This window comes from Seriola aureovittata, chromosome 16 (assembly GCF_021018895.1).
Source record: "Seriola aureovittata isolate HTS-2021-v1 ecotype China chromosome 16, ASM2101889v1, whole genome shotgun sequence".
Classification (NCBI taxonomy): domain Eukaryota; kingdom Metazoa; phylum Chordata; class Actinopteri; order Carangiformes; family Carangidae; genus Seriola; species Seriola aureovittata.
The window spans coordinates 9,163,860-9,180,761 of NC_079379.1; the positions used below are offsets into that span (position 1 = coordinate 9,163,860).

Consider the following 16,902-nt stretch of genomic DNA (forward strand, 5'->3'; position numbering starts at 1 on the left):
GAGGCCTCTCGCAACTGACGTGACCCGCGCTGAGCTTGACTGTCACCAGCAAAATGATTATTGCATTTTACTAAAGTGGGTGTGCATAGGATATGTATGTGTGACAGGCCTGAATAGAACAGCATTCCCCTCCCCCAGGGGTGAGTAAATGATTATACTCTTGTAGCTTTCAAAATCAGTTTTTGTTCTCTCAATAAGTTTACATTCCAGTGAGAATTCAGATCTGATATTAGAGCTTGTGTTTCCCCCCACAAGTTCTGCTGCTTGTTCCAGTACTGGCTGAAGTACAGCAAAATATGAGAATGTTGATTTTGAAGTTGCAAAATGGAGGTTTAGACAAATTTCACTGGAAAGCATATGTACACAATTTGGTTATAAACACTAACTGTAGTGTGTCCAGCACAGCATAGCACAGCGGAGCACAGCAGATACAGTAACACTGCGGTTAACAGTGATAGCGGCAGATTTACCACTCGAAGTTCATGTTATATTTTGAAAGAGTTGGTCTCAGATTTTATCAGTTGAAGCTAGCTAGCAATAATTAGCTCTCTGAGTTGGTTTGAAAACGGCTTACTCATTTTAAAACTTCACATACAGAAGACTAAACATAACACCTCCCCTCCTGATTTCTTTTCCGCATGAGTGTTTTTTTTGTGTGTGTAGCTGTTCATAGAAGTGATGTGTAGTTTTAATTTTGCACACTTAAAGTTGCCCAGAGGTAGCAATTATCTCCCACTTAGTTTCCCTTGGACATAGTAACTGGCGCCCAGATTTCAGGACACCAAAGACAAGCTCTCCAGCAGATATTTGCTCATGCTTTGTGTCTTGGCCAGTCTGGGTTATTCAAGGGGTTTGTTATCTTGGGTCTCCTTCTTGCATTCTCCCACACAGAGGGCCCAACTTTGTAGCCCCCTGCTATCACTGAATATACACACACTCTATCAAACACACACATATGCAGGATCACAGAGACATATACAGTATAATATGTAAGCTTGAGCAGGCAGATTGGGGGCAGTAAAACGCATGTGCAGACATACATCACATACAAATAATAGCATGAACATGCACGTGCCCTGTCGCACAGATTTGGATGTTTGGGACTACAGAAGAATGTTGAAGTCCAGCCAGAATTCAGACAGCTGTGTCTCCCCAAATAGGAGATTTTTAATGGACTGTCCATAACAAGGACTTGACCTTTGACCCCAGGCCTTTCAGCGCTGTGTTTCCTCACTCTGCTCCTTCCTCTGGCCTGATGATGAAGAGACATTCCATCTTCCAGCGCTCATTCTTGGATTTCACTTTTGTTTTCTTGAAAACATAACAGCCGAGAGTGAGTGTGAAAGAGACTGTACTGTATATAAAATGAATGAAGATAGCGACAGTGCAAGTAATGTAGATGTAGTGGGTGGATGAAAGACAGAAAATAAATCTTGCAGGCAGAGGTTTTTTGCAGTCTCACACTCAGATTGGTGCTGCTATTTCTGGGCTGCAGTGATGGAAAATGAATATTAACGTCATTCAATCCCAGCCAATACTGAAGTTAAAAAGCCTCAGAATAAGAAATGCTTCGGGGACACCTGTGGTAACACTAAAAAACAACTTAATACAAGCCCCAGTGTTCAGTTTGAAATTACATGATTATCAACCGCTGAGTCATATATTTGTTCAGGCTCGATAAAAGTTTTATGTCTTTTTCAGACATCGCTGTCAGTTTGCTTTTACTAACACGAACCTCTATAAAATGCCCATGATCAGCTGTTCTCTTCCGGATTACGTCACTATATGTCACATATTCATATGCACAATGTATGTTTGTCACGTGCTCCTGTCTTACAATTCTTGTCCAGTATTTGCAAATCAAACATATTATAATCTCGCATGGGAATGGGCAGACAGAGCACTGACAATGCAGACGACTATATAGAGAGGGTAATGAATATAAATACATTTAATGGCTATGATATAATAAATGGCAGCCATAAATAATATCAAGGATTAATATTGAGGGTGAAAACTTTAGGGCGCCATCAAAAAGACAAAAAGAGATTTCCTCTATAAAGATCTCATTTGCCTTGATGATGGGTCTATCTTGTCAAGAGAGAGGTAAAAAGAGAAGCTGAGAATTAGACTATAAAATCATCTGGAAATAAACCTCTCTCCTGCCTACATGTAACAAAGCACCTGTCATTGTATAGTGTGAGAGGGAGTAAAGAAGTATCTCAGGAGCAGATAAATTAAACGCATACGCTTAGACAAGTTTTCTGTATCAACACACAGGCAAGAAGGCAGGTCAACCACATGAGCCTGCAGTCAGAGAGCCTGTAAACTGATCCTCTCAGTCTAAGCACATCCTCTGTGCTCGGGTCCCCTTTCTGCCAGGATCACACACACACACACACACACACACACACACACACACACACACACACGGTCGCTCGTGCACATGCATTCCTCTGCAAGCTCTGCAAGGGGCAGGCGCAGAGTGTGCTGGAAGCTTGGAACTGCTCTTCAGAGTGAGCGTCTCTCTCACTCTCCCCAGTCGTGAAGTCAGAGAGCAGAGGAGGAAGGGAAGGCAGAGAGACCGAGGGAGGTCTGACGACACCATCCCAGCTTACCCGCGGCACCTACTTTAAATGCACAGACTGATAAATGCAAGCACACAGCCTGGTCACATCTGGCTTTGATTTTACTGGAGGAACATCAAGATTTATTACCAAGCTGTCATTCTGCAAGAGGTGTGTGCCAGGACAAAAACTTAAAGGAGCTTTGGAAACATAGCACGTGTAAGTGTCCATGGCAAAAGAGTCGGCAGTAGCTCTCAATGTTGGAGGTCCAGTGTGAGGATGGATGACACATGTTCCAGGCTAACGGTGTTCTTCACCGTTTTCTGATCCGGCTTCAAAGGGAACATCCAGCCAGAGGAAGAAAGGAGCAGCTAAATACGTAAGAACTTAATTCACCTGCACCACTTTTGAAATGATGCTGTGGTACAACTTTGGCCACCACTTGCTCTCGCTGGCGGCCCTTCTGGTGATTGTGAGCTGCGGAGGAGGGGAGCAAAGGAGAGGGACGGATAGCAGCACCAGCAGCACAGGTGGCAGCAGCAGCGGCAGCAGCAGCAGCAGTAGCAGCAGCAGTGGAGGAAGTAGTGGTAGTAGCGGTAGTAACTACAGCAACAGACGTTTTCATAAGATCCAGCACGGCCAGTGCACCTACACGTTCATCCTACCTGAGGGAGATGGAGCTGGAGGAGGCTCCTGCAGGGAGGCGAAAGCCGGTAGCCCGCAGTACAACGCCAACTCTCTCCAGAGGGACGCCCCACCACCTGAGCCAGAGTTTCCCAGCCAGAAGATCCAGCAGCTCGAGCACATTATGGAGAATTATACCCAGTGGCTACAGAAGGTAAGGAGCAGCTCAGGTGGTGTGTCATCCAAAACTTTCATGACTTTAATAAGGAGGATCTGTTGTTTTCTAAATGCAAGATGGAAATAGGAATTTTCCTGTTTTTAATTAGATCCATGCTAAAAGAAGTGGTCGTTGAATTGCGTCTATAACATCCCTGCATTACTGTATCCATTTCTTTTGAAGTGGTCGCGGTGTAGTGCATAGTTTATTGAGATATTTATGTTTCTGTGGGTGTGTGGTCTCCGCAGAGCGTCTGTTTGTGGCTTCACTAGATAACTTGTTTTGGTTTCTGGATGAGGCTCTCAGACCAAAACCGAGCAGTGTTTGCTGTTTTCTCATAGTCAACGTGTTGTTTGCCAAAGTGTCTGTCAGTAGGAGAGTTTATGTGCTTTAGGAGTTGAACATTCTCTGTCATGCTGTGTGACCAATTTCAAAATAAAATATCAGGGAGAGGACATGTTCGCACAAACGACAGTGACAAAAAAGTAGAACTGAAAAGATCACTGATCCGTGTTCTTAAATGAACTCAAAAACACATGGAGTTCAATTTGACAAAATGGCTTTATCAGACAGCAAAAAAATATGTAGTTGATAATGTAGAAGCCAGCCATCATCACAATTTATATTAACTCTGCTATGTTGTTATGTAACTGTGTACATTAACTGAGCTGAACTTTTTGTTCTGGATGTCACACAGCTGTCTGATTTTTTCCTGCCTTCATAGACATCGAGCACATTGTGTCTCTGTACCCGTCCACCAAAACCTATTTTTTCCTTCTTTCTCTCTATTTTTTCCTGAGTAAATTACCCTTTGAGTAAATTCCACAGATGTCCAGTTGAGTTGCACAGAGCGTCGGTCATAGAGCAGAGGTAGTTACATGTCAGTCACCCCCTGTTCTCCAGTGGGCTGTCTCTTTAATGGCAGGAAGTCAGAAAGAGCCCCCAGAGACACTCAGAGAAGGAAAAGACATAGAAAGAGAATGCTCCCTTTATTTATTCAAGTCAAGGATGTGTGAGTATAACTGCAAAATCCAGACTCACATGTAAAAAAAAAAAAAAAAAAATCCATAACCTGTTTGATTTCTCTATAAACACAATCCTCATTATATCTGAGCTGATATGATGATGTTTAATTATTTCTGAATGGCAAAATTCCAATTTATTTATAGTGCCATGATGTTTACTATGTTCAAATATGGTTCTACTGTAATGTTAATGAGATGTGAATTGTGAGGCCATCGCTGATATGGTTTGGCAGCCACCCTGCTTTTTTAAGCTTTGAGACTTTGTGTCTCCAAAAAGAGTGAGACTATCTCCCTGAAAATGAATACATGAATCAAATAAACAAACTTCCAAATTCGGCAGAACCGGCTCTCCTGCTCCTTGACTTTCCACAATATTGCCCTTCTCAAATAAGATCAGCAGGTCCAATCTGTGATTAATTGCTTAGAGCTAATGGTTTATTTTTTGTCTAAAGAACAAGGTGGTGTAACACGAAGCGACTGGATGCACAGATAACACCTGATGGGATTTGATGGATTACAGTGGAACTGGGGAGGGGGGGTCAAATCAATCTGAACTTCATCAATACCCAGAGACTGTTCATTAGCAATAAGCGTATCCTCCCAAATCTGTCTGGCCCACTCCGCTGTGTGCCTGTTTTTCATTTACTCTCATATAGTCAACTTTTCACTCCTCAGGTTGGAGGAAATAGTCATTCCTCATCAATTAACCAGGTGCTGGTCAAAGTAAGTTACAACAGGATGTTGATTGAGTTTGTGTTTAGGGAGGTGCAGCGTTGGCGGCTACTCCGCCCTCCTGCAAATTCAGGTCTTCTTCCTAAAGCATACATTTCCAAATCTAAATGAAATATTGTATGAGAGAGATTTTGAGATTACAGAACAGAATCTGTACAACATCAGCTCATCATTGTACTGTATATCACTGCCTTTATCTCAGTTTAGCAGAGGAATTTACTGTACATGGTGTATGTCATGGGTTTAAGAGCGCTTGGTGTACCGCATATTTTACATAGGTGTGTGTTGATTCACTTTTATACAGCTTTATAGGACTGAAAAGAGATATGCGTTACCCTGATTTAAAAAAAAAAAAAAAAAAATTGCCCTTTTGATTGATTACTTTTTTACTTTTTTCACTGTTCAAGTCTGAAAAACCTGTGTCTTTCTGTACGGCTCCCAAAAGCAATCCATGTGTCAAGAAAGGCCAGGGGGTGAAATAACACCAGCTTTATCTTTGCTCAATGAACCTCATCTGTCTGTGATAGTACAAGTGATACTATGAAAACACAACAGCAGCATCGGTAGACTGAAGGTTTGACTAATGAGACCAACTTTCTCCTCAGATGTAAAAATGGGAGCAAGTTACAACGTCTGCCATCACCACTAATACTGACATGGCCGGGCCACAAGTATTTTTCATTTGAAATAGAAAAATCCAATATCGACAAGATATAATATGTTAGATTATAGGATTATATTTTGTGGGTATGTGTATAAATTAAATTCCCTAGATGCATGTAATTGAGATAATAAATTAGATTATGGAAAAACATAAGAAAAACTTAGACTGGGGGCGTCGTGTAGCGTAGTGGTTTAAGCAGGCGCCCCATGTGTAGAGGCTACAGTCCTCGCTGCAGTCCTCGAATCCCGCATCGGACGGCCTTTCGCTGCATGTCATTCCCCCTCTCTCTGCCTCCCTGTTTCCTGTCACTCTCTACTGTGCTGTCCATTAAAGGCATAAAAGCCCAAAAAAAAAATATATACTTTAAAAACTTAGACTGCATACAGCATAAGACAGACAGATAAGCATAAGAAAGAAATTGGCACAGGCATTTCAGGGGACGCTTAAACACACAGTGGTAATTCAGGCTAATTACACTGCATGGGGGGGACATCAGGATGCAGTTAACATTTTTCATTGGACAGAAGATTAAGTGTCCTGGCCAGTCTATCTATCTTAATCACACCAGCGTTTTTACTGCTTGTCTAAGAGAAAGTTTGCCCTGATGTTGCTCCAGCCGGCTCTGATGAAAGAGAGGGACGGAGGAGACCATTCCAGATAGCAACCCTGTGTCTGGGTGCCCAGTCCAGTGTGGGGGGTGGTCAGTTAACAGTGATGCAGCAAACAGCTGTTGGGGAAGCATTTTAAGTCTGAGATCTTTCCTTCCTCAACCCAGGATAGAGTATATGGACCCTGATAACATTCCTGACCAGTCAAAGGTTGCTCGTGTTTGTCCAAGGATTACTTCCCTGGCCTGCCTGCAAGGCCGAGGAACCTCAGACATCTTTGGCTCTGATCTCAGAGAGAGAATGCAGCAGGAAACAATATATTTCACACATAAAATGATAATTACAATAAACTTTATTTTTGCAGCACCTTTATTAAATAGTGCTTATACTGTGCTTTGCAGTAATAGGGATAAGAAAGCTAACAGCGATAAAATATAAATCAGTAGATTGAGAGAACAGAGCATATAAAACAGCGGGCGAATTAATCATAGTGGTAAAACTATAATGGAAATATGGTTCAATTTTGGGCTGTCTCAGACAAAAGTTGATGACTCTAAACTGGGGGCTGCATCAAAATTCTGACAGTGGAAGAATTTTAAGACCAAATTCCCATCAAGTCCTTGCTGCTACAACCCATATTTACAAACCAACCAATCAGAATACGACCTGAAACACAGGAGACGCACAATGTTACTGCCAAAATCATCATATTCACCACAAACTCAATGAGCAAAAATCATATTTCACGTCGTCCTCTTTTTCTTGGCTGGCAGCTTATTTATGTGCTACCTTTGTAAAACATAAGAGTAGAGCAGATTGTTGATGATGAGATAGTTGTTAAGCTCTGAGACACTTAAACCAAACCTTAATGTACAAAACCCTTTTTGAAAAGCCAAATTTCTCTAATATGTTTTCTGAACACGGACCTGTAACACTGGAGCTCTCACTAAATAAATGTAGATCTAAAATGAGAAAAATAGAGTAAAGAGCAGGTAAAAATTCTAACCAGCTTTTAATACTTGAAAGGTTTTGACACATTGTGGTCAGTTCCAAAAAAGCATTGAGTTTATAACTCAGGTAGGGAGTAGGACTGGTGAACAGGTTGGTGTGGCAGGTCATTGTTTTCAGTAGCAGTTATTCTAGCCGCTGGGCTTTTGGTGGGCTGTATCTCTTTTTGGAAATATGAGAGTGGCGATGGGTTATATTAGAAAAAGAACACGTTGTGCTGGATAAAAAGTAGATATAGCACACATCTTACTGCATGTCCTGACAACATCCCTTCTACTTTTCTAATATTTCAAGGACAATGAAAATTTGGCACAGGCATGAGTTCAGCAAGCCAAATTTAGTTTCTTGTTCTCGGGAGTGAAAGTAATATATCTTCTCATGTCCCTCCTGGTGGAGACAATAGAAAGTGGTTGAGTGCAGTGTTTCTTGGGAAGGACAGCCTGTGCCAAACTAAGCTGTTGCACGAAGGGACTGGGAAAAAACTATCGTCGTCTTATCCCTGTGAAATTCCCATCATTCTGCCTCTCGACGAACAGGACTATGCTGCATAAACAGCGGTTTAAAAGGATGTACCGACATGTTGGCAGCAGCTTGTTTCCCTTCCATACTGGGTGTTCATACGAGAAAGGGTGAATATGGTTCTCTACTTAATGCTATGAGAGGGCCACACAGCATGCCTGAGGATCCAAGGAGAAACCTATCTATTTTAGGGGTGACTTCCTCTATGAGAGTTTATTTTCACTGATAATGTGGGCCAAGACTAACAATTGGATGATGCAGGAAAAACTAGGAGATGCTCCGAGGAATAAAAAGCTCTTCCTTCCTGACCCCAAAACTTGTAAAAAGGAAGCCATGGAAATTGCTTAAGGACGTTAGAATAACGGCTTCCAGAAAAGTTGTTGGTTGCATTTGTGTTATGACCGAAAGTGAAAAGGAAGTAGAGCTTTCTGCCAAGCATGTTGTGGGAATAGGGAAAAACATTACGGCAATACTACAGTATTTCCAAATTGGACACGAAAATGGAGCCGAACATAGTTAACGTTGATGACTTTCAGGTGAAAGGGCATTTAGTAGTTTTGTCACGCTCAATATGGCAAGCCACTTTGTTTTGAGACCCTCTCCCTTTTTTTCTCTCCCAGAAATTATATTTCAGTGTAACCAGTGGCCCCAAACATGCTGGTGGTTTGATACTGGGCAGATGAGTATTGTAGACCTACATATGCCTCTATAAACCTCAATGAATGAAGCAGTAACTTTTATGGTAATTTCACTATGTGTCTTGAATCTGTCTAGTTTACCTTATAGCAGCTATAAAGCAAGCATATAGTTCCTTTTCCATCACTCATTTTAGTGGATCACTCTCTGGTGGGTACTTCATCTGGGATTTATTTTGTTTTAATTACAGGGTTATACATTTGGCAGGATTTATGGCATCCCTGCTTAAAACAGTGTTGCTAGCTTGTAGCTTGGCACCTACTAATGCATCTGTGGAATAAATTGAGAGTTTCCCCTGATATGTTTGTGTTTCCATATACCCATGAGTATATTCACTCCAGTAATGGTGCTAATTTTTCTTCATTTGGTAGCCGGAGGTATTATGAATGGCAGTGCCATGCAGCATGATTCAGGTATGGAAGGGATCTGTTTAAACCTACACTCATTTTTTGGGCCACTTAAGAGACACGAAACAGGCTGTAAATACAAACCTGACACATTATAAAAGACAGAGCAACAATAGTATTAATTTCGAGTCTTGTCTCTGGCTACCTGATGAATGTGAGTCCAATATTTGTTCTCCTTTTAACTCTGGTATGGTCTCCACCAACTCCAGAGGGAAATATCTGACTCCTTAGCTGCTAAATGCTCCACTATGTTCACCAGATAGTTGCCTACTGTGTCTGTCTGTTGTTTGCTCATGGTATACCAGAGCTCAGCCGCATGCTCAGATGAAAACGACACTGATAAGAATAGTGTGGCTGAAAACCTATCTTTCCTGTCAATCCAAAACAATGAGCTAAAAGACACTAAAACGCTCAGTAGAGCTGAGGGGAACTGCAGAGTTGACTGATACACTACTGACCTCATCTACAAGCGACCCCTTTCACACACACATGGTCATTTGATCTATCGTAGCAGCTTTAAGGAATTACTAATGTGAGTGTTCTGCAGTGTGCTGTTAATATATGGAGTGATATTTAGATATATTTTTTCTTATAAAATGTTTGAAAAAAGAGCAAAGCTTTTTTTTTCAAAAGATTGAGTATTAATAATATTATTTTAGGCAGGCAAATGGAAGCCATTAGTACTGAGTGTGTAAGTTATGGTCAGAAGAGTTGCCAAAAGCACAAGGTTCAAGGCTGTATCTCTGCCACTGCTAAGGTTGAGTGATTATGAGCCAAATATGAGATAGCAATAGCTTAGATAGAACGAAACATTAGACATTATAGTCAATCTGAGTGTACAATTAGTGGGCAAGTAATGTGGTGTTATCACAGCCTGCAGCAAATCACGACTGTGTTTGAACTTAACTTCAGTCGCTGAGCCGGCTGCTATCTTTGTTATATTTTTGTTTTATAATGACTCTTGATAAACAGAGCAGATGATAATATTACTCACTCGTATCTGTTGCTATTTTTTTCCTCCAGACTTCTGGTTCATTTAGGTTGTGAGCTGTAAATCAAGGTTTGATGAAGGTCAAGGGAAGTGGATCAAGCCCCGTTTGAGAATTTGAGATGCTTGCAGTGAATACTGCAGGACGTCTACACAGTGTGAATTTATAATAATGTGTCAGTAATGTTTTTTGGGGGTTTTTTTTCAGCTGCTTTACTTCCAGGAAACGATAACACTGAGAAACATGCATGTTTTGTATTGCTGATTCTGGCAGCAAGCAGGAGAGTGAGAAATCAGAATAGACTAAGTTTTAATGCTCTCGCTAAATGCCTGATTTTATGTTCTGCCAAGTTTGAAATTTACTGTATGTTCCCTTGCATCTGAATCATTAATCCCAAAGTTAATTCTGTAAAATCTCTGAGGTGGGGAGAAAAATTCCTAAAGCCTCCCCACATGCTATCTCTGAGGGCCGACTCTCCCCACAGCATCTCTTTGACTCTCCCTTACAGATGTTGCGTTATGAGTGGACGTCTTTGTCCGACAGGGCCGGGGGAGCCTTCAAGAGGTTTCAGAGGACACAACCGTTTCACCTTTTTTTGGCAGTTCAGCCCCGCGGATCGAGTGGTGCAAGGATTTCAGATCAAAGCAACAAAAGAATCACAATCAGATGCTCCATTCTTAAGAAGCATAAGCTGTAGAATCTGCTAGAACTGTGGATGACAGGAAGCAAGTAAATGTGACAAGAGTGAAAGGAAGGAGATAAGTACAGAGTGCAAGATACTGGGTGAAAGATAAACAGTTTCACTCCCTTGCAGTTTGGGCTAGATAGATCTTCAAATGACTAATGGTTGGTTGGCTCCGTTGTTTTTGTTTTGTTCCTGTGGCGCTGGGATAGGAGCCACTTGTTCTTAAAGACTTCATCACATCCAGGAATTACCTCACTTATTTATTTAGTCTTTTCGTCCCTTGGTGTGGGTGAGAGAGGAGAGTTGCTGGGTGAACGTAGTGTCATGCATTCACTTACAATTTCAGACCCACACATCTTGATGGTAGACAGTCTGGAGCTATGCAGAACGGCAGGCTGATTATAGTACGTGTCTGTTTTCTGCGGGCGGTTTGGACACTTGGGCGTGTTAGGTTCTCGGTTTATTGGTTAAGAGCTGTGATTGGTGCGACACCTTCCTCAGTCAGCTCACAGACAGACACGCAAAAAGATATAGGCGCTCATGCACACACGTATACACCCACAAATCTGCATATAGCCTGTGTTTTGAAAACAGAAACACGCTCGTAACCCTGTCCAGAGCAGTGTTTGCCTTGCCTGGGACCCGAGCCAGGCTTCTCACATTCCCCACAATACCAGAGCTGGAGTTGGCACAGAGACTGCAGAAGTGGGTTAGCCCCTGACATTTCTCTTCTGTTTAAAAATAACACCCTCAAAACATTGTACAGTACTGGTCAGAAGTCCTCATAGTCGTCGTAGTTGTTGACCTTTCACCACATTTCTTCTCCATTTTTCTCTTGTAGCCTGTTGCGCTTATGGTGACACCCCAGTCAGTGATGTCAGAGCAGGTGATTAACTGATGGAAAACACCTGCTGGACAGTCTGTGTAGCAGACGGATAGATGGATCTTCAGTTCAAGGATCCACCAGTGCCACATTTTCCTCTACTAATACTGGTTTCTGTACCTAAACTCATGGCCTTGGCTGACACCGCTGATACTTTTTCAATTTCAAATGATAAGTTGATTTTAGTGTTAAATTTAAAGCCCCTATTTGCAAATTATTTTGGTGACTCTCAATTGCAGTATCAAAACAGAACTTATGATAGATACTAAGGCACAATGAAATGAAAAAAAAATGGACTATTTTATCTTAATAGAAAAAACATATGCCAGACAAACTTAAAAGAGGCCACAATCCTATAAAGATCTAACCATAGGGGCTTTAATTACTGTCTTAGATCACTCATAAAATCTCTCCTTTGCATTTTGATATACTGACAGTTATGAAAATAAATGTTATTTATTGTGGATTGGACCAGTACCTAATCTGTTTACGCCTGCATTAAGGGATCTTCAGGGTGCTTTGGAGCAGCGAAACAAGCTATAAACAAAATGTTGACATATTGTCCTATTGGCAACTGTGCGTGCTTATTTACATATCCGGCAGACTTACAGCAACATTAGTATTCACGTTGAGTCATATGTCTGGCCACCTGTTGAATGAAAGTCCATTATTCACTCTACTTTGAGTTCTGCTTCGGTCTCCACCCACTCCCGAGTGAAGTATCTGGCTCTTTACTAAATGCTGCAAAATGCACCACTCGCTTAGTTTAGCTAAGCAGTCAGCGTGAACCAAAACAGTAAAGTTGTGGGCTGTAAAACCAAAACAATGAGGTGAAAGACGATAAAATGCTCCATGAAGCTAAGGAGAGCTGGAAGTTGAGTGATAATCTTAAATGGGTTTGCAACTATGAGCGACCCGTTTCACAAACATCTGGTCTTCTGATCCATTCTTTATATAAAAATAGCAGATATAAGATCAATTTTGTTGACAATATTGATCGTCTATATCAAACCAATACATCGCTAATACTTAGCCACATAAATAACTCAAAATGAAATTGTATGGAACTTAGTTTCCTAGACTTAGCTTCAGGTTGCTTAACACCACTGCATTTAAAAAAGCCGTTTTCCCCATTTACTTACAAGGTAGAACCTTTTATAGCAGTAAATGTTAATACTGTTGTGTTTGGCATTCATGCCTAAGACACCGGTTAAACATGACTGGTGCAAATTTAGCAAGTGATCGTGTTATCAGTAGTAATCTATGTGACGTTGACTACCACACAAGTCAGACTAACAAACACGCACGTGAGTATGCATCTTCCAAGAAGTCATGAAAGCAATTCTCAACTCAAACTCTTAAGTTTTATTCCCGCTGTAGGTTTGAAAGCTGGCTGTTGAATTTGGCTTTGGGTTTTGGGCACCATTTAGGGATGGAAAAAACGTACCATGAGTACAGGCATTTCTTCCCAAAAGTAAGAATGTATCACAGTAATGGGCAGACTAACTCTAAATGTGCCGCTATATGGCGACCTAACAGGAACTCTCCCATAAATCTGTCATTGATCGAACAGATGAATATGCTTTTTGCTCTGGGTTTACAACTAAAATACAAATGGTTACAAATGGTTCTTGATGTTTATTTAAATCGACGTGTTTGAAGCAGTCCTGAGATGGAGAGGCTAATCCTCCCGAGACCCGTGTGTGTATATTTCTGCATCTGTGAGCCTACGGACGAATCTGTGTCACACTAATGTCCAATGCTGCATTTGTGTTTGTGCATGACATTGTTTGACGCGCACATGAGCCTGTGTTTGTCTTTGTTTGGATGACACGACCTTCAGCTTAATTGATGGCCTGTAAAGGATCAAATGTGAGGTTCTTTCCCTGGGCCCATACAGTGACAAGTTGAAGTTGAAGCTCGGACAGAAAAGAGCCTGTCACATTTTGTCAGTGGCTTTCAAACAGCACTTCCATTATGAGCATAGATGAATACATCCTAGTGATGCATTGTGTCTATGCTGTCTGCTCTGCACAGCACAGGACATAACATTAACAGTTATGTCAAACTGGGAAATCCTTCCTTCCTCCCTTCCTTCAGTAGTGAGTCCACTTATAGCTGAGTGTGAGCAGCTTGCATTATTCCCGGCAAGAGTTTTAACCAAGGAAGCTTCTAGATGGCTGGCAATTTCAAGCAATTTTCCTATGTATAATAGTATACAGGTCCCCTTTTTTGTTCAATTTTTTTCCATCAGAATAGATAACTTTATTTAACTTCACTGCTGAATAACTGACAAAACAATCTCACTCTCCCCTCTATCCCTTTCTATCATATCACATGATCTTCATCAGCAGATAGAGTCTGCTAAGTCGTCATTAAAATGTTTTTTTGAGTCACGTTGGCTCAAAAGTTGAGTATTGAGTTGAGCCTTTGACAGAAAAAAAAAACAACCCTAAAAATCTCACCTCAAGGTCCATTTAGTAGCCAGAACTTTCATTTTAGCCAAGAATTACAGGATGGACTACAGGATGAGATTACAAGGTTGTTTGAATTTGGCGTAGATATGGCAAGACCACTGATCTGAGCTCATTTGTATGGTTGATGGTTTAAGTGTGGTTGAAGGCCAGGAATTATACATACGGTACACTGTGTCTTCCAAGCTTTTTCAAAATCGTCTTCCTCTTTCCCTTGCACCCACATTTTTTCCCAATAGAAATCATCCAAAATAAGTTATGACAAACTGTACTGACAGGTTGCCATGTTTGTTTCAACAAATTATAGATTCATGACTCATGAGTTCATTTATCTTTCAGCTTCTCTAAAAAGAGCTGTATCCGAGTGAGTAACAGACAGTAAAGACGCAGAAACACAAACCTTATCATCATTTTCATCCATCATCAGCTGAGGGTCAGACAGCAGCAAATGCTTCTAATGCTGCAGCATGGCAGTGATACAAATAGTGGCTACGGATGAACTGCACATTATCATTAACAGCAGCATCTATTTTCCTCCTCTCCAACAGCCGTGATGAGGTCAGGTCAGACTGAAGCGGTTCCATGTGGAGATGTTAGTCGGGCTACTGCACCTCGTCTTCCTGTTCATGTCTCTTGTTTAGGTTGAATGTCGGTTCAGCATCACTTAAGGGAAATTTAGGCACATACGCAAAACATACACACTCCATACTGCCTTAAAGTACCACCATCAGTACTTAAAAGTGCCTCAAGCAGCCATTGATGTGATATATAGCCCAGCGTGTGTTAGCCACTAGCAAAAGCAACAGTGGGAGAGAAGAAAATGAGTCATGAGTAACATAATCTGGATGTGATGTGATAGCGTCAGCCCATCCTTAGTGATTGAAGCAAAGGAAAGCAGAGATTGTAAGAAAGAAGGAGGGAGGGGGAGGGCAAAACACAGGGAGATAGAGAGATATGGAGGGGGAGGCAGAGAGAGAAAGTGAGAAAAACTGTAAGCTTGTGGTTGTAACCCTGGACGACTACAGGGATGGTTTATAAACTGAGGAGTCCTTGCTTAATGTGATATGTGGGATGTTAGGGTGAAAGATAAACACGAATATGACGTTGAAGGAAACAACCCCTGTCATTAAACGCCCATTCATTTTGATTAGAAAAGACACTCGGCTTGATAGAGGTGCTGGCACTCAAACTGGAACACTGCATCCATTTTTTCCCCTTAAGTTTTGCCCGGCTGGGAGGTTTAACGTACAACAGCATGCGTAGTAATGTCTTCTTCATGGCTGAGCTTGAAACAAAACATGTCATTTTGCATCTATTTCCACAGCTTTTTTGGCAGAGGGATCCCCTGCTGTGATGTGTAGAGGGTCCACTGGAATCCTATCTCAAACATTTGAATGTAAACGGCTCCTCTGTGGGATGGTGGGTTTGTGGAATCTCTGTGTGCTTTGGTAAAAAGGGGCAGACTGACATGGCCTGTAGGACTGACACACAAAAAAAGCCATCATCACACACACACACACACATTCCTGTCTGGATGTGTCCCTGAGGAAAGATTCTTTGTTGGACACAATATCTGCAGACAGCCCCTCTGCTGGTACTCACTGTTGAAGACCGTCGGATGAATGACCAGGTCTGAGTTTGTTTGGTTGTTTGGTTTTTCGTTACGCATTCCCATGTCTTGGGTGAATGCAAGTACTTCCTCTCCCATATGTCCAGATACGCATAATTAATTGGAGTAATTTTGGGGGCCATTTTGACATTAGAGAGCGGGACTGAAACTGGAGGATTTGTGAAAATATACATTCATGCGTAAGCTCTACTTCACTGTATTTGTTTTCATTTAACATGGAAAGAAACCACGTGACGTCTCTGATAGTGATCATTGCATAGGTTTGAGGTATGAGAGACATGAAAGAAATATATAACTTAGTACAGTGTTTGAGCCAAGAATGTCTGGGAGGAGGTGAAATGGGTCCTTTAGAATTTTAATGGGACATCACTGCTCTATTCAAGGGCTACAATAAACAGTATACTGTGGCCAGTGAGTGCTACAAAATTATATTAAAATGATAAAAATGATTAGATATTACTTATGTAATTTTGTTTTCAATTACACTGAAGAAATGAGAATTTTGATAGAATGAGAATATGAGTGTTAAGCAGGATGAAGTACTCCTGCATTGTGATTAACATTTATCAGCATTTTTCTTGAACCCAACTTCAAAGTTCATCATTCAACATTCAACATTAGCTGTTGGTACCATGGTCCTCGACTGTTATCTAGCCACAAACACTGGGCTGGAAAATGACATAGATAGATAGATAGATAGATAGATAGATAGATAGATAGATAGATAGATAGATAGATACTGCTACATACATATTTATCCCCTAGGGGAAATTCATGTGTCCATTAGCTCATTGTTGATGATGATAATAATAAAAACGGTTAATAACAAATGAACAATAATAATTAGATTAGTCCACTTCCTTTGGCTGAGGTGTTGTATAGCCTGATGGCAGTGGGAACAAAGGATCTCCTGAACCTCTCTGTTCTGCAGCGCAGTGAGATGAGATGTTTGCTGCAGTTGTAGCTGCTTCTCTGTCCTCCCCGAATGTTGTGGAGCGGATAGTTGGTATTGTCCAAGATGGCAATCATCTTACATTGCATGCGTGCCAAATTACTTCCTTAAAAATACGATGCAGGTTCACCAGATAGCAGCCAATAATTTTTTTCTTTAATTTGGCTAGGTCACAAAATGTGTGTTGATACAGTAAATCTTAAAATGAGAAGCCTGCTAACA

General features: G+C 41.2%; 1 protein-coding gene across 2 annotated transcripts in view; it reads left to right on the forward strand.

Moving 5' to 3' along the window:
- The first annotated feature begins 2,073 nt into the window (after positions 1-2,073).
- Positions 2,074-16,902, forward strand: part of angpt1 (angiopoietin 1) — a 54,187-nt gene continuing 39,358 nt past the window's right edge. The window contains exon 1 of one of the 2 annotated variants that reach the window (XM_056400039.1): positions 2,074-3,405. In XM_056400039.1, coding sequence (XP_056256014.1) covers positions 2,980-3,405 — 426 coding nt within the window. In that variant the 5' untranslated portion in view covers positions 2,074-2,979. The remainder of the gene's footprint in view (positions 3,406-16,902) is intronic. The other variant, XM_056400038.1, reaches the window with a different exon arrangement.